Source organism: Temnothorax nylanderi, unplaced genomic scaffold (genome assembly GCF_030848795.1).
Source record: "Temnothorax nylanderi isolate EJ_2023f unplaced genomic scaffold, tnyl_v1.0 TNYL_tig0134_pilon, whole genome shotgun sequence".
Lineage (NCBI taxonomy): Eukaryota > Metazoa > Arthropoda > Insecta > Hymenoptera > Formicidae > Temnothorax > Temnothorax nylanderi.
The window spans coordinates 135966-157587 of NW_027249196.1; the positions used below are offsets into that span (position 1 = coordinate 135966).

Genomic DNA, 21622 nt, shown 5'->3' on the forward strand with positions numbered 1-21622 from the left:
GTTGACTGTTCGCGCTGAAGGAAGCTCTGCTTCTCCCCGATCGTGATGCAAATTGGCCCGTGCTCGGTAACCCCTGTTGGCCGCAGCCGATTAACGAGCAGTCGCGAATCGTTAACTAAGATCCGATACGACAAATTAACGTGAACAGTAAATCTGTGATACGACAAATTAACGTGATCAATATATCTGTGATACGGGAAATACTATAAATGAATAATATACGGAAATGAGCATAACGTATAATATCATTACGTTACGTGAAGAAACGTGCTTTTTTGAAACATAGAAATCTTTTTATATCTGAAATAAAATAAAACAAAAAAAACAAGTATGTAAAAGATATAACATAACGAATAACGGAAAATTAAGAAATTAATATTTTTGAAACACGATTGAGAGTGCAGATGTTCCGATTTGCCAGGAAAAATTTTCTCCAAAAAGTATATTAGCCGTTTATCGATTTTATAATGCGCTTAAGCGATTACGATATTAATCACTCGATTAGTCTGTTAGATGCCGGGATCAGATATGTATATACATATAGCAGAACTCCGATATTACTACTATATGAAAATAGACCGACGTTAATAGCGGCACTAGCAAGCTTCGCAATTTCTCCAACAATATATTGCATAGTTCTGAAACCGCATAGTTCTAAAACCAAATGATATTCTACGTTGTAGATGATATCCTATCTTTCCCCCCACATTGTGAAGTTTCTTTATTATATTTCAAAATGGCTGAATTCTGCAATGTCTTCTATTTTATTTAGTTGTTAAAATTTTGCGTCAAACTCTCGCGTTTATGTCAGATTAACGCCAGTAGTGTTGCAGCGAACAGCAGCCCCAGCACACACACACTCCATTTTTACTCAATTTACTCGCCAGGTTTGTCAAAATTAGTCGAGCGTAAAAATGTTACGATTGTCGGACCAGGAAAATGGTTTTTGTGGAATTCAATACAACGTGTACCTACGTAGGTACGTACGCGTGCACGTCGGCGCATATGCATGTCCCTGTTTGTATACGCATTATACATATTTATAGGGGACAAAACGATATAAACGCGGGAGAAAAGGGGGAAGGGTGGCAAGTGCGAAGCCAATTAAAGTGCAAATGCATGGAGATGCGGGTGGAATGCCAAGCAGCTGACCGGGAAACTATAAAACCAAAACTCAACGAGGCTAGTCAACATCCATCATATCAACACACTGAATTTGTCAAAAGAAAGCAGAAAAATGAAATGGGAAAGAGAAATAACAAAAGCAAACAATAAAAAATAGTGAAGTGAATAAAATTAATGTAGAAAATTTTATATATATGCATAGGCAGTGTTTAAACATTACATGCATCCGCGTAATATAATACGTAAAATAATACGTTTGAATGGATGGAATCGAGAGCGGAAAAAATACACCTGAAATTGGGAATTATTGTAAAAATAATCAAACGTAGGTCCGTAAACGAAACTTATAACGATTGCGTTGAATTACAATTTCACAATATTTTTTGGGTACCTGCATTCGAAAAGCTGTTGATACGAAACATTTTAAGCTCTTAATTTAGTGTACTATTTCCAACGTGAAAATGTATTAAATCATATTCTATAGAGAATACATTAATACACACTTGATTTCCGACGATGGAAAATAGCATTTATTAAAAAGTCAATCGGTGCGCGCGGACGTGAAAAGAACACGGCAGTTTCGAAATTATGCAGCAACGACCGGCACGGCTGGTACGACCTGTTTCAGCCAGATATTAAGGTTAATAAATGAAACATAACAGGATTTCCACACGCCAGTTGCACATGGCGGAAGTTGCAGCGTAGCCAGCCACGCTTTTGCTTTGCAGGGAATTCAAGCGCTCTCCGCTAGTTGAGATCGATCAGCGCAAAGTCGTTTCATATGAAACTGGTAGAAGCCCGCATTATTGGAAATCAGCTTACCACGTGGCACCGACTGCAAAGTAACAAATTATCGTATATGACACTCGCCATTGTCGATTCAATATCTAGCAAGCAGAATCTGATCCGTTAAACTGCAAAACGTTCAAAGACACATTTCCGTCAATATCAGCAATAAATTCGATCCGATCGACTATCGGAGCTTGTAATTTACAAATGCTATTTATTATACTACATTAATTATTTTACATCCAATATTCTCAATAAATCTCTTTTATATTTCTAACATGCAAACATATTTTTAATGTTAATATTGTTTCTTTTATAATATGGATTTATTCGGAGCTATAATTTAAATTCTTTAACAGAACTTGCGATTTTGAAGTGAAAAGATAAATAACATAAATGTAAACTTGTGAAATATATCTCTGAACAAAAAAGAAATTGATTCGCGAAGAATCAAATAATATTTCAGAGCGTGATCAGGTCTATGATAGAGTAACTTTAACTGTAATCATTTTAATATATTTTAAAATCTTTGTATTCTCTCGTGAAACTTTAAAAATTATCGTAAATTTCTCTTGATAAAGATTTCACGCGGAGTATTAGGAAAGCGCGAAAATTCTTGATTAATCTGTAACTTTTCTCAAAGTTTTAGTTAATCAGACGATCAATAACTCGATCAGTGTCATAATATTTCGTTTCAGTCGATCGAAAGTTGAGTGTGAAAAAGATATGATAAACATCTACTAGTTCTCGTAAATCGGCGTATGCAATAAATCTGGATGAAATGCTAAAGCTCGTTCTTCCGCCTTAAGTCGAGCGAAGCAGAATCGCACTACGCTGAACGTGACCAAAGGAAAGAATACGATAGCCCATTCCTTTAAAGCTCGAAACTATAGTATAGGATTACGGTTATAGTGTGCTCTCGCGGAAACCTGTTCGATATCGCGGAATAACGAGCACATGGCTTCGAAAGTGTTATTGAGGTTACATAGCTCACAGTTCATTGAGAATCTAAATGCGTTATTGTGGCAAACTGTGATAGAAATTGATATTCCAAATAAAAACGATACCAAAAAATTAGACATTTTATAAAGATGTATATGCAGCACATCTTCAAAATTACCAATAAGATTCATAATAATAAAATATAAATTTGGTTCAAAATAGTTCTTCTTGAAACATTCTATACTTCGAACCGTGTTCTGTTCGAGTAAATTTATCTATTAAACACACAATGACGACTTCGTAAACATTGCGAAATTTATGCTTCAAATTCCTGGCTTGCGAATTATACTGTTATCGCCGAGTTTCGGCCGAGCAGTTTCTGTCAAGTGACAGAAGATAATGAACGACCTTTGAGGGACCACATCCTCTGTTCCGTCTATTATCATGGTAATACCGTCAGCTTTCGCCCTACCGTGAGCAGCTGTGCGAAAGGGCCCTTCGGACACAGCAACGGGTGCGTTTAAACGAAAATTATTAGATACCTGCGACGGCCGACCACATACGGTAGACTGCGGAGACGACCATTACGGCAGGTCGGTCCGCGAAGTCGGATGCATCCGCCGATCTACGTGGCGGGCTGATCGGATCGGTGAAATCGAGCAGCGTCGACTTCATTAGAATTTAACGCCGTGTAAAGTGAGCGCTAAGTGGATCTCTTCGTTCGGCTGTCATTCGCTGCACCTGCAACCACGATTTTCCGTGGATTACCCTAATTGCAGCTGTTCGCGACACCTCACATTTTTGGCGTGTCCCCGATCTCTCTGGCTGTGTGTCACGCGTTTTTCAAGCAAACTCTGTTTCTGAATTTTTTATTTTTTTACGAAAGGTCTGAGCTGTTGAAAAAATAGGACTTCAAATTTAGCGCAATAAGTATTCCGAGTTTATCGCGCATACTTGTCTTTATTATTATTTTTTTTTGCGGATTCATAACTATTGTCGCCACAGATTTGTCTGATTTAGAAAACTTGCGTCATAGATAAAGAACATGTTATTGAATCACAGCGAGTATAGCTAACATAATATAATTAGCCTATATAGTATTGTGACGTATATGTAATTATATCGCATTATAAATTATAAGTGATTAGCATATAGCTACTGGTGATTGTATCTAATTTATTAATCATTCCGTAATATTCCAAGTTTACGAGAAACGCTAATCTATATCTAATAAACATACCGTGGGTGGACGGTGTATCATGTAATCGCTTATTATTGGTTGCATAGCCTGCTAATCGGAACCACATCGGTTATAAGATAACTTTATCACGTGCATAACATGATTTACGTGATACACGGTATCATCTACGCTCGAAGCGAATATACGCAAGTTTAACACGAAGATGGTATCACTTATATTCGCGCGTGTTTTTCCGCGTCACTGAAGCCTGTTTATTAGTACAAAAAATACTCCCGTTTTACATATTTATTAGTAGAGTAAAATTAATTTTTGCTTTGGTGAATCAAAGTATATAATTTTTTTGCTACAATTAATAATTTAATGAAAAATAACGCGATAGAAATATAACTAACACGTGAAGCCACGTGTAAATAATACACTGATTATAACATTGGAAAAATAATTGCTTTTCCCTGCGGATAGCTCACGAAAAAGCTCATAAAATAATATTGAGTTGAGAGTGGCTATCCAGTGGCTATCTGTAATAATATCCATTTAATAGCCGCCAGCCTCTGAATAATCGAACAGAAAGCGCAGCATCCGTGAGTGAACGCTATGGCAACAGTAGGATATCCCAGAGGATCTGGAGAGAGGAAAACTGAGAGAGCGCCACAAAAGCCCACCCGAAGACGTCTTTGTTTACTCCAGGCTATCTCCGTTCGCGTTTTCGTCTTTTCTCCGATTCCCCTCGCTCACTTTCGGTTCCTCCTTGCGGCGCGTCTCCGCTCCTTCGCTATCCGAGTATCGCCAGTCCTTATCCCCTCGAATCGCCTTGCAGTCCTGGCAAGAGTCCTTTTATCTCGACGATATCACGCTCATCCCCCTCACTCCATCCGTTTAAACAAACTTCTCTGTAATCGAACCTGAATCGATGGATTAAAAATCCAATTGCGAATATCTCTTTTCCTCTCTTTCTTCCATTTTCTTTCGCCATCATCTAACATCTGTTTTATGTCTCACTCAGCGCACCGTAAAATTCCTTCAAATCCTTGCGACATCTTGCAAGAGACGCGCACCGCTAGTTGATATCCGCGACTGGGAAGAATCGTGTAAAACGGGCGTTTTTCCAAAATGCGTTTCCACCATTGCAGCATCGACGCTCGCGATGCGATATCTATAGTGGTAGAAGTAAAAGCAGCAACAGCAGCAGTAGCAATGGCAGCTGCAGCAGCAGCAGCAGCAATAAAGCTTGCTTTATTTTTACTATCCCTCCAGCCAAGTACCACCCCGTATTTCCTCGGGATATTGACATATCGGGGGTGCCGGGGCTTCTCCTCTTAACGCCCTTTTTACACTGGCTCGGAATTTATGTCTTCTTCCTCCTCTTTTCGTTCCGCCCTCCACTCTCTTCACCCAGCCATCCTCATCTCCGCCTCTCCATCTCGTTCTCCATCGCGCTCTCCTCTATCTCCCTCGTCTTGCTGCCCGTCGACGGTGACGGGTTCTCCTCTCGCACGCATTTCCCGATTCTCGTCCTCTCCTCGTGTTTCTCGGACAATCAATCATGTACGCGTATCTCCGCGTTCGCAGAATCAACCGAAAATCTCTATTAGTAGCCGCACCCTCCTCGATTCTGCCGATCATTCGGCCGTAGAATGACGCAATTATTACTGGCAACGATCCATTCATCGAGCACTTTCTCAGCAAACGGGAAACGCCATTTGGATGTAAAGTCACGGATTAGGAATCCTGAGAAATGGACGATACCAAATTTTTTGAGCGGCAATTAATTCGAGAAGGGATAGAAATATGTAATCCCGAACGTAATAAAAAGCCCGCGACGCTTACCCACTTGTTTATGTAAAAATCTGATTGTTGCCTTTATTGATATTTTATTTTACAAAAAGTGTTGTCTTTAAAGCCTTCTTTCGTTTTCGCGATTATCGAAATTGATTTTAAAATTACAAGTAGAAAATATTTCGTACTATATCACGATGCAAGATTGATCAGGCAAAACACGCAACGACATTTATTCTATCCCGAAGCGAGGTGTTAAAGACTTTTGCCAAGGTCGAATTCCGCAGAGTCAGCTAACAAGACGTTCACTAACTTTTTGCGCAATCGGGCGAGAAGTTTTCTCTTCTCTCTCCGTGGAACACCGCATGCAGTTCGGAGGACTGAGGGGACCTTTATACTATATTAATAACCGTGTTTTTGCCGGTTTATCGAGCATGTTCGGAACATCGCCGCGGATGAGAGGCATGATAAAAACGCGAAAGCGCCGCGAGCGCAAGCCGGTAAAGTGAACGCGGAAAAACAATGAACAACCGCTCGTCAAGGGGGTTGTATCCTTGCTTCCTTGCCCTTTGCCTTCCCTCCCCCCTCTCGCTCTCTCATTTTTCATTGCATTTCTATTTATTGGTGCCATGGGACATATGGCTGCGTAAAGGTGCGTTGTAAAAAAAAAAAGAGAACGTCCAGCCGCTACGAGAGGAATGTGAGGGATGAGAGAATGAGAGAAGCGCGAAAGAGCCACGAACACGGCGGCGAAAAACGCAATATCGTGCCCCGGGAATGTCAAGCAGAATGAAAGCAGATCGAGTGGACGTTGAAAATCGTCCGACAAAGCTCGCGGACCGTTCACCCAGAATTGAGAGTCTTCCAGTATGTAGCTTCGATTGCTGAAAAGCACACGACTGTGCCTCGTTACGGGCATTCGGGTTACGGCCGGAGAATTGCAGCTATAGCGACCGTGGTCGATTATAGGTCAACTTTATTTGACATCGATGAACATACAGTTACGACAGTTAAACGATTCGCTGACGCGCGGTGTATTTCGCTATTCTCATATTCTGTTATTTGCATATCGAGTATGTAATCCCGTCGTACACATTTCTAGGATCAATAAAGTGCTTGTGTGCCGATTAATCCCGAAGCAACAGGAGTATCGGAGACATTATTGACAGTATATTGCCCGTTATCTTCATACAATATTTACCATGTCGATCAAGATACAAATTCGATATTGGCGGACCAAACATAATTTTGCTCCGCTAATTTAAAAATAATAAAAGAATCTTAATTTTTATGCGAAATAATATTAATGAAAAATTCGTATCACCGATAATTAAAATTCCTGCGCACCGATTAAAATGTTGGGATCAATAATTCATAAAATTTTAATGGTATTATAAAAATCTCAAGCTACCGAAAGTTATCGGGAAAATTACATTTGCTTTAAATTTGCTTTATACTATAATTATAATTTTGCTTTAGTATAAAAATTCTATCTTTTACTTAACAAAATATTTTTACGGAGATATTATTATTTAAGGGTATAATTTCTACAAACACGTATCTCTTATAATTTTTATAAACATGTCTTACTTGCATACATATCTTTATTGCAAAATTTGATGCTATTTTTTATACATTTAATATGATCTTATATTAATCGGCATGCTGTACTCGTATATATTGCATAAAATGTGCGACGTACAGACCAAAATGTCCTCACGAACAGTTTTCTTCATAAAGGGATGTATCTTTTTTTTTCCAGGTCAAGTTGACCTCTGGACACAGAGCACCACCGGCTGCGCCTGCAGCTTTAACTCATCCAGCACTGATTGCGCTTGTTGCGTACCGTCGGGCGGCTGCAGCTGCGGCGCAGCTTCGCCCGATAGATGCGCTCAATGCGGCTTGGAGCAGCATTGCGCGAATAGTAAGTATCATTAAGTTAATCCTGACGTACAGCAAAATTGAGTTTCTTGAATAACGCTTGTTGTAACGTTTTACTACTAATGAAGATTTCTTCGTGTAACTACATTTAATGCAGACATTAATTAAAACTATTGCGACCAACCGGCGCATTATACACGGAGAGAATTTTCTGTTATATTTTACCCTTAAATTCACTACAAACTTGGGACAACTTGGCAATCAAAAAAATTTTTAAATATACAGAAGACATTTTACAAACAACGTGATAAAAATTACCAAGCAGATTGGTAAATTTTGAAAAATTATTGAAGTTCCCTAGATATATTTTAGTAAAATTAATCAAACATATTTTATATTTTAATGTAATAGATATTAATATTTTTTATTATGGCAGATATTAATCAGAATAGCTCGCATAAAATTCTTGGTGGTACATGTTGTCCCACAACTACCATGATTTCAGGGTAAATTTTAAGAGAAAATTCTCCGTGTATACGTTTTAAGAAAAGAGATATCTCTCGCGCACTTTAATATGCATGCATGTAAAGCATATAAATGTAAAATTTATTAATCTCGTGAGCGGTAAACGGAAATTCTTTCTCACTGTCGCCTTGCGCCGCTTTTTCTGTCCGCTGACGATTAACTAACTGACTATTTGCTCTCTCGGTGTCTCGGTCCTACGAGGAAATATAATTATGTCGTGTCAAAAAGACGTGGGCGATCTCTTTGAGTCTGTGCCGACGTTAGAAACAAGATTCGCGCCATTAAGCCACTTGCCTCGTGCTGCTTCTCGTTTGCAGCCGCTCGTGTCGTGCGAACAAGTGGAAATTAAAGCGCTTGCCGCGGCAAGTGAGTCCCTTTGGAAGCGGCCCACGGGACGGCGCGGCGCGGAGCAAACGGGGAGGCGTGATTCAAAAGAAACGGGGAAGCGAAAGAGAACGGGAACGTTTATAAGAGGATGAGCGCTCAAAAGACTCGGCAAATGCGCTCAAAAGACACTAAGATATCTAAGGAAAAGAAGGCGATCGAACGTTTGCGGGCTCGCTTTGCACGATAGAATAAATCGGTATCGAAGAAATTACTTCTGCGTGCCGTCCATTCGACCTTTCTTTCTTATAACTAATCACTCTTGACGAAGTTCTTATGCTCCATCCATCTAACCTTTCTTTGCGCTAATTACTTGGGGCGATATTGCCTTCGTGTTCCATCCATCAAATTCTTCTCTCCTCGGATTTCTTTTAGCATCACAGGATATATATATACGTGTACATGAGCGCGTAGGTAGATTTCGTAGAGTTAAAAGGGTTCACAAAAAAGGGTTATCTTTTTGGCGCAAGCTTGTAGGATTATTTATATTGTAAATACAAATTTTTTAACGAATATAAAAATTGATGTTTTTGATATCTTAATAAGATTTCAAATATTTCTATGTAATAAAAATTGGATTTTTTTATCATAAAGAACTAAGATTATGCACGATAAAAGAATATTTTATAAGAAGATTTAATAAATCTAAAATTTTCAGTAAGATTTACGTTTCTTTAATGTAAATTTTGGACTTATTTTATATATAGATAATGATAAAACAATAATATTAATGGCCTCTTGTCAAAAGGAAATAATTTCCATGAAATATAATGCTACGGTTTAGGTTTAGAAGATAGATATTCGCATCACACATAATCACGGAACATTCTGCACAACATCCTACGGGAAGCAATTAAGAATCAAATTACACACTATGGCAGATTGCCTCATAATATTGCGCCAAGCTGTCGCGACTCGTCGTCGCCCAAACAACACGGCTGCACGGAGACGCGCCAATGAAACTGTACAAGCAAGAAAAATCGTTATTAGCCGCACTTCATTTTTCTTTGCGCCTCTCCGTTGCCATCTCCCTCGCACGGTCAGGTTTTCGCGCAAGACCGTAAAAATTCGATATCGTAACATAAAAATACTATTAAAATGTAATTATATTGTATACGATATTCATATTTCCTAAAATTAAGAAGTGAAGAATTATAAAGAATATATATATCGGTTACGCATCAGTATTAATTCACGTATAACGCGCACCGCATCGCTATTCGATTGTATTTTTATACAAGCATCGTTTTGTTCTGTTTCAGTGTGCAACATAACATTGGACAGCAGGCAGCTGTTCAGCAAATCGGATCGTGGCTTCGGGCAAATAAAGTCGCCGTATCTTCAAGGGCCCTCGAGGTGTACATACAGATTCGTGCCGGATACCGGGCAGCGGGTCGAGCTGCAGATATATCGACTGGTTTCCATCGGCCGACACAACGGCACCGCGTAAGTAGCTTTTCGGTGACGCCTTTCTTTCCATCCGCTCGTATCGCTTAACGGCACCCTTTCGCGCCCCCGTGCTCCTTTATTGCCGCGACCGTAAACTTTATGGGAAAGTATTCCCGGCGCCTATATAACTTCCGCCCGACACATGCGTCTGTAAACTTACGTCACCTCACCTTGAGCTCAAGTAATTTTGAATACATAATAAAGCATATGGACACTAAGAAAATGGCCTAGGATCTACTTGGATATTTTATGTTATCTAAGAGGCACTTTCCGATAGATTTGAATTTCTTTTTTCTTATGATGATAAATCGCATATATATATATATATATATATATATATGTTAAAAGACGAAGAATATTCTCTCAAAGACTCTCTAAAAATATTTTAAACACGTTTATCGGTTAGTATAACTTGCAACTTTTTCGTTGCACAAAGTAACCACCGTTCGTGAAACCTTCGTCCCCACTTTTCTCGCTCGTGTAAGTAGTTGAAGAGCGGACAGCGTGGACCGATATGATTGAAAATCGCTCTCGTCGATGGTCGTTTCAATTTATCATACTTCCGCTCTTACGAGACGATAGCTCGGCTCTCAAGCCCCTCTCGACTATGGGTTGAAGGAGGAGTTGAGAAGTCGGGAGTAATGCCGGCGGAACTACGAAGAACCGGGGAGGGTTGGGGGAGAAAAATTACTGTTTTCAGAAAGCCCTCCGGCATCCCTAACCCCCGCCACACACGAGCTCGTCCACTCCGACCACGTTCATGGGCAAACTTCGTGGCGGGCGGAAAAGGCCTTCGACAAGCCCCTGGAAAAGTTCTTACAATTTTTCGACAAGGCTCTTCACTCCAACCCCCCGCGCTCTCGGGCTCCAGTGTGCCACGACGGTGAAGTCGGGGGAGCTTACGACGCGCCGAGCATCATATGAGCTTACTCTAGTGGCTTCTGTTCCCGTTCCGGAATACGCAAAACGCGCGCGACCATATATCTATATATATATATACAGAGCGGATGTGTGCTTACGGTATGCACGAGTTATAGCGGCACGAACGAAAAATATACGCCCCCATACTCCCGTCATTGTTATCTTCCTTGAGAGAAACTACATTTCCGTTAAATTTTCAGCGTCAGTCCTGTCGTCATATCTGAAAATAACTTATGTCGAGCGATTGAACTTTGTAAATCAATTATTATTAACACTCGCGTAAATATTCACCAACGTTGGACAGGATAATTATTTGACTCGCAGAAGTAAAAATTTTATTAGTAATTATTTTTGGAGACACATAAGTATATGTTATCGATTAAAGGAAATATTCAAGATTAATTTTTGACCGTAAAAAATTGTCGGTCTTTTTTACAGAAGTCTGGGTGAGCGCGATTAAACGATTTTAAATTACTCGGTACGCGTAAAATACAAATTTGCATAATTTTCATGTATTACGCTTCCAAATAGTAAGACTCTAAACTTATAATATCTACGCCACCATCCGCTAGAAGCTAAAAGCGCTGCGTTAAACGCATATAAAAGATGCAGGAGCCCACACTTTAAGTCCACTTGTTAGCGAGGAAACGGCTGGTAAGCTGGGGGTGAAAAATATCGTTACTCTTGCCTGCGCGGTCCAGATCGTTCGCGTTTTCTTTCGTTTTCCGTACACTGCGCTCTGAGAAACTGCAACGACCGGAAGAAACAGCGCCGCCCACACGAACCGTACCGCGCAAATCCTTCTACATGGAAAAATATTGGTGCTTGATCGTAGAAAATCCTGCGAAATTTTAGTATTACTTCTGAGCGGAATCCTTGAGAAATTTTGCGGTCCATTTGCGACGCGCCTTAAGAATCGAGGCGAGGAATGTCACGCGAAAGAGTAGAAAACAGTGAACTGAAAGTATTCAAACAATCATTTGACAGATGAGCTTCAAATTTTATATCGCCATCTTTTTGTGTTATCGAACGTAAAACTGCAGCAGATTGATATTGACGAGTGATGTGCAGGAAAAATATATTCGCACGTGTTGAATCTATGAAAAATGTATTTTCGAGACGTGTATGCATAGGTATATTGTAGATATTTAAGATAATAACACGCATTTAAACGAGTATTTTGTCGCAAAATTTTGGTTATTAAATTGTGTGTGCGCACTCTTTCGCGAGACATTCACGTTCAACATTTACGAATGAGATTGAAATAGCCGGTTTTCATAGTTTACGTAACGCATGACGCTGAATTAATATCACACCGGACCGTAGCATAGGACGGAGTTGGTGGAAATATGACAAACGACACACGTTACATGCGCGGTCGTGTAATACGTGTGTAGTTCATGCTCGTTAAGTTATAATTAATGTAACTTTCCGAGCCCCATTATGTAGGATGCCATAACAGGTTCCTTGTCCTGTTCCGTATCACGTTCATCACATCCTTCAAAGAACAAATGGTTGATTACTGATTATGAAGAATTATTATCACAGAATGTCCCGTGTTTTAACAGCAAAACTGTGTCAGTGTATTCTATGGATACAAATAAGAAAAAATGTTATGTAAACATATGATTATAAAATTTTTGATAAAAAATTACTTGGGTTAAAACTTAGGACATCCTATATATAATTCAGTGCCAAATTCACAGTTTACAGTTTCTTTTCGGAAAAGTAAAGGAATCAGATTTATTCTTTTTTCTTAATTATCCCGAATTAATTAGACTTCTTATTAAATTGGATATCTGTTTGTGGCAGTCATCGCATTTTACAGATATTTATGCTTTGCACAAGTCGCTGTGCGTTTATATTTTGTTCCTTCGTTCTCTCGACAAATGCTGTCTCACGTACGCAAATCGTCTATCTTACCGCTGTCCCATACAGTCGGACCTTCCGGGGTCCTTCTCGAGCACTTATAGGAGCTTGATAATAGAACGTGAATTTCGAGAAATGGAACAAAGCACGGGCCACTCGGGTATCCCGTGTTCCAGACCGAAAACCGGAAGATGTAGGTGCTCCTAATCCCGAATGCCGAGCCATGGTCACCGCGATGTACACTGTAAAAAAATTTGGTAAAATTACAACTGTTATAGTGGGTAATTTTGAGACCCACTATAATAGTTGTAATTTTACAAAATTACAGTACGGAAGGAAAAAGTAATTTTGTATTACAATTACACAAATTAAAAATGTGTGGAAATTTACACCTATTATAGTGGGTCTCAAAATTACCTACTATAATAGTTGTAATTTTACCAAATTTTTTTACAGTGTACGTGCACGTTCTCGATGAGACACAATTGGGTCAGGTCCTCGGCTGGACATGCACTTCATTCCGTGAATGTCCCTCGAATGACCCGCACGGTACGATTTCAAGTCCGATATTAAGTGACCGCTATAATGAGAAATATCCTCGAACGAAAATCGAATAAGCGGCATCGAATAAGATCTCTTCTTCGCAAAGTTGCGCATTGTAACATTTGCATTTTGCTCTACGATATTAGCTTGTAAGCGAAGCTATTATTTTAACATACTCTCAAAGCAAAAAAACTTTACTGATAAAATGCGGTGCTTAACACAAATTAATTTTTGTCAAAATTATATTTTATTCATTAAGTAGATAAGTAACGGATATCCGCAATGTTATGTTTTCCTCTTTTAAATCAAAATATTACAATAATAGATCAATTAAAACCACGAAGCTGCAGGGAGCCTAGCGAATTTAAAAGCCCGTAGGCATAATTCTCTCCAGTTCTCGAGAATTGATTTGCGCGAAAATAACGCGCAGTACGCTAAAATCCACAGAGGTATCGCCTTTGGACGCACTCAAATTAACCGTGCGGAATTAATTTACGGGCTTTATTGAACAAATTTCATACTTTCCCACTCGTAAACTTCCGACTGTGCGTATTCTCGAAAATTAGTTCGCATAATACAATCGACATGCAGACAATACATTCGCGTGTGTGGTCCGAGATCGCGCAAATTAAACACGGGATACGCCATCAATGTTCCAGAGATCATTCCCTCGCTGAATGCTCGTGTCATCTTTATAATTCTCTCATTTCAATAATATAAATGTATCTCTATATACCTGTCTACTCATCCATAAAGTTAATTAACTCACAATAATGAATGGGGAATGTCCGTAAAGGAAATAATACTGTTCGAGAGAAACTGAATGAATCGAATATTAATTTGTGAAATTGAATGATTGAATGATCAAATAGAGGGGGATGGAGGAAGGATTAATTTATATAGACGCGGATATATTTATTCAATCCACGGGAAGCCATAGAGACGGCCCATAAAGTAATAAGCCAACTAATGAAAGTCCGATGTATGAAGAACTCGCCGTTTCGTCGAAAATCGTGTTCCCGCCAATCTGATGGACGATGAAAAATATGTGAAGTTAATTAAAAAATATCTCATGAATAACGCACGAATTATCCTGCATAAAGTAACTCGTTATGCGCACTCATCCCTTTCTCTCTCTCTCTCTCCCTCTCACTCTCGTGAGGGACGTTAACCTGCAGAATGCTGAAAAATTGCCTTCGCTGCAGCGGCGGCGTACACACCGCCCGTAATTAATTCATCGCGATATCGCGCGAGAGGAGAACTCTCGCATTACCCATGAGGTGTATCCCGCGAATATTCCAGCTGGCTTGTTGACGGATGTGCATGCGACGCGCAGCCCAGGGAGAGAGAGAGAGAAAGCGTGGATTTTCGTTCGTCAGGCTGGAAAGTGCCGAGAAAAGCGCTTCTCCACACCCTCTCTCCTCACCGTACAACCACTCTTCCGCCCTCTCATCCTTATACTTCACTCTTCCGTCTTGTCGGCTCGCGTACATGCGGTCCGGAAAGGGTGTGAGCGACAAAATTACGTCGCTCAGCGGAATACTATTAAGTGAGGATAGCGGAATAGAATGAGTCCCGCGGGTGATGGATGACCTTAATTTCGCTATGATTACCGGCGGCTCGGGAATTTGTATGAAAATCGCTCGGGGCCGCTTCTTTCATATGATCCCCTTCTTCGCGCCTTCGATCACTCTCCCCCGACTTCTTCTTCTCGCCGCTCCGCCTTCCCGCATCTCTCGTTCTTTCTTTCTTCCTACCGCAACTGCCGCCACCGCTTTCAGATTAATACCCTTTCGCTCTAATTTCGTGTCCCGCGGTAGACGTCTCCCCATAGAATCGTACACGCCTTTCAGAAATGAGAAATTACATCGATATTTAATGATGTAGATTAACAGTTCGGTTAGCAGCTTGTTAAAGCGTGACAGCGATCGAAGGATTAAAGGAAAAGAAAAGAAAGAAAGAAAGGAAGAAGAATACTTTCCGACAGGAAAATACTAGGAAAGGAAGATGAGATAAGCTTGTAAAGTCTGTTATCCGTAAAACTGACACTTTAATCAACACAGTTAATGACGATTAGTACATTTTTTAATTACTCCTAGGTGCTTAAAATGTAAAGAAACACAAAAGAATTTTTATTTGGAAAGTTGCCAATATATCATTTGTAATTTTATATCACACAAAATACATAGAGAGATACTTATAAACTATGAACACTTGGAAAATGCAAGACGTGCTTTAACTGCGGCTTATTATCGTTATTATATTTGTATTATATATCCGACATTACGAAGACTATAAGCGCGAGAACGTTCGAGCGGCGAGATTAAGATAACTCCACGGTGCAAAACGCGATCCTTCGCCATTACCTTGTGTATTATATATAGTTTAAGTTTTTAGCATAGTTACATAATGCGCCATGAAGATAAATTTTCTTTCCGACTTTCGGAAAACAATGTTGAAGCGTTTTAATTTTCTCACAAAACTTTCACGCGGAAAACATTGCAAAACTTTCATTTGTTAAAATGTGCATTTTCTCTCTTTCTCTCTCTCTCTCTCTCTCTCACCCCTACGCTGCACGCATTTATTTAAAGCGAATATGGACGTGCGTGAGTTTACAGAATGATTTACACATATTAAAAGCACAGTTTAAAAAATTACTTGCAATTTATTTAGGATGCTATATATGAAAGAAACATTGCGACATTGGAATATTAACTGTTAAAAAATATACTTTGTTTTATCCACCGTTGGAAAAATTTTCAATAAATCCGCTTTTAATAATGAAAAAAGCTTTCAACCGAATGTAAGTATAGAATAGCAGTATCGATTTCGTCTCTCGTTTGTTTCATATATGCTTCTAAAAGGAGCGTACCGCCGGCTGCCACCTCATATAACGATTATTCCCGTTCGAAGAGTTCATCTCTTTTCGCGGAAGCTGTAGCTCGGCGGGTAGGGATATTATACTCGAGGGCTAAGGTTTAAGTAGCTTCATAAATTACGCTACTTTTACGGTAGGATCACCTAATCCGCACCACAGGAGCGGTTTCGGCGAAAAGCGAACTTCTCCATTCAGCCTCGGAATTTATATCTCTTGACGTCTCAAACGCAAAGTGACATCGCGCGTTAGACGAAGTAAGTTTCACGTGAAAAAGTATTTGAGTGATTTATCTAAACTAAGGCCGTTTTAGGGAAGTGCGTTTCGTCGCGAAATTACAAGAGGGATAAACGAACGAGAAATGTCTCGCGCACTCTTCTCTCTTACAGTTATATAGATATTATATACATACAAATATATAAGGAATTATACTTAAATTTCTATAATTAAATTATAATAATTTAAATTATAGATAAAGATAATTCCTATTTGCTTGAAATTTCTGGTAAACAAATCGTTTTAATTGTTGTCTCGTGCGAAGTAATTTTCTGAAATTAAACGTAGGTTTGTCACGATTTTCTCTGCTTGTGTGAGAAAACGCCGCGTACACACATATAAGATTGTCATAATTCACGCATCGTATCAGGACGCCAAGACGATAACGTGATTACACATGTACATCACGTTTGCGACTGGAATATCAGACGGTACAATTCCTCGCCCGAAATTCGACGTTTTGCACTCGAGGTGCGCTTCTAACGTCGCTTGCTTACCGCGCGAGCTGCAATAATGTATGCCGAGCACACTTCGTGAATTGTTTACCCGCGCTATGTACACTTATCAAATTAGACACTCGCTCCGCTGATAAATCCAACATGAACGTTTGGTTGCCGCGCGACGTTCGTTACGCGTGGCATATAAGTGATACACGCATGGTAAACGCGACATCACAACGCCGAGCTTGCGCGTTTAACGTGCACCTCAAACGCGCCGTCTCCGCTCATGATAAGAACATCCCGAAATTTAATTTCTCCTGAGGTGGAAGGTAAATGAAGTCAGTATGTAACATTCGTGGCGCTTTAAACTCGGTTTAATTAATAATTATTATTTACAACTGTAGTGTATATCATAATCTAATATTGCGAGTGGACCATTAATTTGCAAACTAACTCCGCCGAGAATAATATAAAAGAAGAATTTATTAAATTGCACGTTATAACGTTAATTCAAATATATTTGAAAAAATTGAACTCGTATAAAATTTATACGTTTAATCAATATTTGATACATTTTTTGCGTTTTTTCGGATTAGTTTTTATTTTGCGACGTTGTTCGCAACTCGACCATATTGAGAGAAAAAAAACAGCTAAAAATCACCAATTTTGCTATTGAGCGAACAATGGACGATGCCCCTAAGCTTCGTTCCTGCATAGGGGACTACGAACAGTTTTTATCAGGCGCCGGCCAATTGATCTGTGCGCCTCTGGAAATAATGCGGCCGTACGGTTATCGCCAACGTGATTTTACGATCGACTGGCGCGGACGAGACAATGACCTCCCGGTTATTTATTAGCTCGAATCTCTGCGCATTATGCGCGATCGAATCTGTCTGGATCGCGGCGTGCGTGATTGGTCCACGGGTTTACGCACGGGTTTAGGCGGTCTTTCAATACGAAATCCCGCTGAAATAAATCATTAGCATGCGCGAGCCCGCAGCCGGTTATTATGGTTAAATAATCGCGTTATTGTAACTGATGGCGCCCAGCGCAATCCTAAAAACCGCATTATCCAATTCCGACGTATGTACAATCGTGCGCTTCCGTCGTTCTTTCCATTCGGAAATTATTTGCTAAGAACTTGGTAAGAAAAAGAAATCATTGGAATAAAGCGGAATAAATTTGCGAAACGTCTGCACAGTTTCGTAGCGGCAATGGATATTTCCACAACGATGTCAAGAGTAATATCTGCAGAGGTCGCGAAAAGAACTATATAATCCTTATTCCGCATTAAGATCACGAAACGTCGCTTAACACGTCTGCCTTTTCCCAGCTTTCTTCCGTTCGCTCAAGGAATTTACATAAGCCGATTTTTGCGCTACGTTAAACATGTATATTTAGTACTTCTAACATTAATAATTTTTTTAATTCTAAAAGCTGGCTAATCTCAGAAGTTCACTGGAGATCGGTAAATAATGACATTCGTGTTCCCGTGATGGCGATCCGAAAACTGAAATCGTGCGACAATTAGCGAAGCTCGAAGTACCCTCCGACCACATCACTGTTCCCTTCCTCGTTTCGAATCGACTGGCCGCCACCTTTACCGCCCGTTCCTTCATCCGTCTCTTCCGCTACGGACTAGCCAGAACGGAGGAGGGAAATAGGAAGGGAATAGTCTTGTTTTCAGAAAACTTCAGATCCAATTCACCAACTTTCCACATTACGACAATACCGTTCGGACTCGAGGACGCGTGGAGTAGTCTTTCATCCGTTCGAGAGTAAATGAAACTGCCGCGGAGAGAGAAGCAGGAGCCAGAAAGACGTTCCGCGCCGGACAGAAAGGAGAACGCGAATCATCCTCTTCCCTCAACTTTACCGCTGATTATATACACGTTCCGGCAATTGAGTAGAATTTGTCTCGCCAGAAATAAATTGGTTAATGGATCTTCTCCGGTTCACTGTTTCGGTGCACCGCGGAAGCTGCGCGGTAGCAATTTTTTGCAACTACAGAGAAAGCAAAGATGGGAAACCTATATTCCCAATAGACGAGATCATTAAAACTGCTATAGTCTTGAATTTATTCGAAATTTTATAATACAATTCTAATTGAATTAAGAACCAACACCTGATAATAGATGGATAATAGCTTTAGTCGAATATTCTATTTATGAAAAGAAATTTAGATAATAGTATGCTTGAAAGACAAAAAGAAATCTTTTCAATAACGAAAACATTTCCAAAGAAAGTTTTTCATTACGTAAATGCAATTTATTACTTTAGCAGCTTTAGCTATTTAAAAAGAGAGAGAACTTAATTCTTTTATCTGATCCTATGAAACAATTTCATGGCGATTGCTCGCTTGCACAATATAAAAATAAATGTTTAATCCTTCGAGTATAGAATCGCATGACTGTCCATTTGATTTCGCAACGTATAGTGTATAGGATTGTTACTAAATTATTTGCGTTTTTTTTTCTCAAGTTTATAATACTATTTATTTATAAACATACCTAAGCTATATTTTATAGACAAATTAGAAAACTAGAAAGCGAGATACACTGAGCACGTTATATCCGTGGGCGATTTTCTTACGCTGAGTGGTTATATGCGCCCAGTGTTTAAAGGGTTTTAATCTGATATTCGCGTAAATTGAATGCATACAGGCCTCTCAAAACGCAAATTCGCGCCAGAGAACGCGTTAGAATTTCGCGATTAACAACAGCGCGCCAAATTCGTGCCTCATTAATGAAAAGTGAAATCATTGCTATTGAATCTGGCGTGTTGCCGAAGTTTCACGCGCGATCGCGCAAAAATACACACCCGCGAGTCGTATCAGGTCACATCGGAAGTCAGAAATGGTAAGCTTCTCGCTTATCCGTACTCGTTTGCACTACCAGCGCGATTTGTGTCCCGCAGATCGTCGCTGGATTAAACGGGCTACCGATCGATGAGACACGTTCGCATCCATCGACTCTCGGCCGTCGTCCGATTTTCGAGGGCTCGGCGAGGGCTCGATCTGCGTGCTCCATCCCTCTAACGGGCGCACGTTGCCGCGCCCCGAAATCGTTCTGATCGTTAGAAATTTGATTTCACGCTCGCCGCATCCATAACATCCTCCCTGCACGAACGCGAACAACGCCGACGGTAGTAATGGTACATGGAAAATAGGCTTTTGTGCCGCACGTATTGGGTGGAAATTTGATCGTGATTATCGCTGCGTGTAATTTTAATAATCTAAAAATTAAAAGATAGAAGTTGGATCATTTTCAGATCTAAATAAATGATAATAATAAGTTAATACTTTCTCCGGGCATACTGTTTATTTTTTTATAGTTAACTTACATTATAATGTTGATAATAGATAACATAATAGAAAATAACGATAGATAGTGGCAATTTTTGTCTGAAAAATTGATATATAAAACGTGATCTATCACCTTTGTCCATTCGATCGTAAAGAGATACGAGCGACACGTAAATAATTTATATACCCGCGTAAAAAAGATAGCTTCTTTTTTACGTAACACCTAGTGTGTACATGCACGTACCGTTCCCTCGTACTCTCATTTTCCGTTACTCTCGCGTCTACCTGATGTAACGGGCGTAGTCCCAACGCGAAATAACTCGCATAAATCACCGATGGTTACGTAGATACATTTCGTGCGATTCCACTGGCGGCAATGTTTTAATAAAACCCGAGGCCCAATTATTCAACTCGGCGACCTCAGTTCGCGTCCTCAAATGACCTGGTGTACCGTGTACACGTACTGAAATTCTTCACCTTTAACTAAATAGCCTGTTTCGCTATTTTGTATTTTATTCAAAAGGGACCTGTTCGGCCATTTATCACTTTTATTTCGGTCGTGTGTAGTTTGCAAAGGTATTTTGGCATTTTCGATAAAAACGATTGGCAAGCATCGTGACAAATAGCTGTCATTCCTTTTCGCAGTCGACGCCGAAGCCGCGGATCACGTTACGGCTGTTTGGATAGCCGTTAGGCGTTAAAAATAGCATGTACTCAAAGTTTTCCGCTTGCTCTCCCTTCGACCTTCGCTCTCCGCCTTCTCTCCGCCACGTATCTTGTTATCCTCGCGATAATCTGAAATCACACAAGCCGCTAACGTCAACCGGAGAGAAGACAGAGAAATGGTTTCGAGAACAACGACTCGACGTTGACAAACATCGCGTGTACCATTTTCGAGCACCGCATCCCAGCGGATGTCAAAAACATACGTGAAACTTTGATACAAGCCTGACAGCTTCCGGTCACGAAATCCAGCCGTGGGATACGCGAGGATCTGAAATCTAAAAGCGGCGTACGTTATTCCATCGTTATGAACGGAAAGAGCAGAAGTCAGAGCGCGCGCCGGAGTGTGGGAAGTAAAGTGAAAAAAGTTTTCAGCGCATCCCCATCTCTCAGAGCCCCTTTTGCTCTTCTCGCTACCCCGGCCTCGTTATTCTTTTAAGACCCGCGTACACCAGATCGTTTCCGAGAGAAAGAAGAGAATCCACCTTGTTGATTTATTCGACGAAAGAGTTACAAGAAAATTGTGAGGATCTTAACGTAGTCCAGTCAATTGCACTTTTTTTTCTTTATTGATTGATCAAAGTTGAATCTCTGATGGA

General features: G+C 40.0%; 1 protein-coding gene across 6 annotated transcripts in view; it reads left to right on the plus strand.

Moving 5' to 3' along the window:
- Positions 1-21622, plus strand: part of LOC139776976 (uncharacterized) — a 219396-nt gene that overhangs the window by 85547 nt on the left and 112227 nt on the right. For all 6 annotated transcript variants that reach the window (XM_071714086.1, XM_071714089.1, XM_071714090.1 and 3 more), the window contains 2 exons: positions 7596-7757; positions 9886-10069. In XM_071714086.1, coding sequence (XP_071570187.1) covers positions 7596-7757; positions 9886-10069 — 346 coding nt within the window. The remainder of the gene's footprint in view (positions 1-7595; positions 7758-9885; positions 10070-21622) is intronic.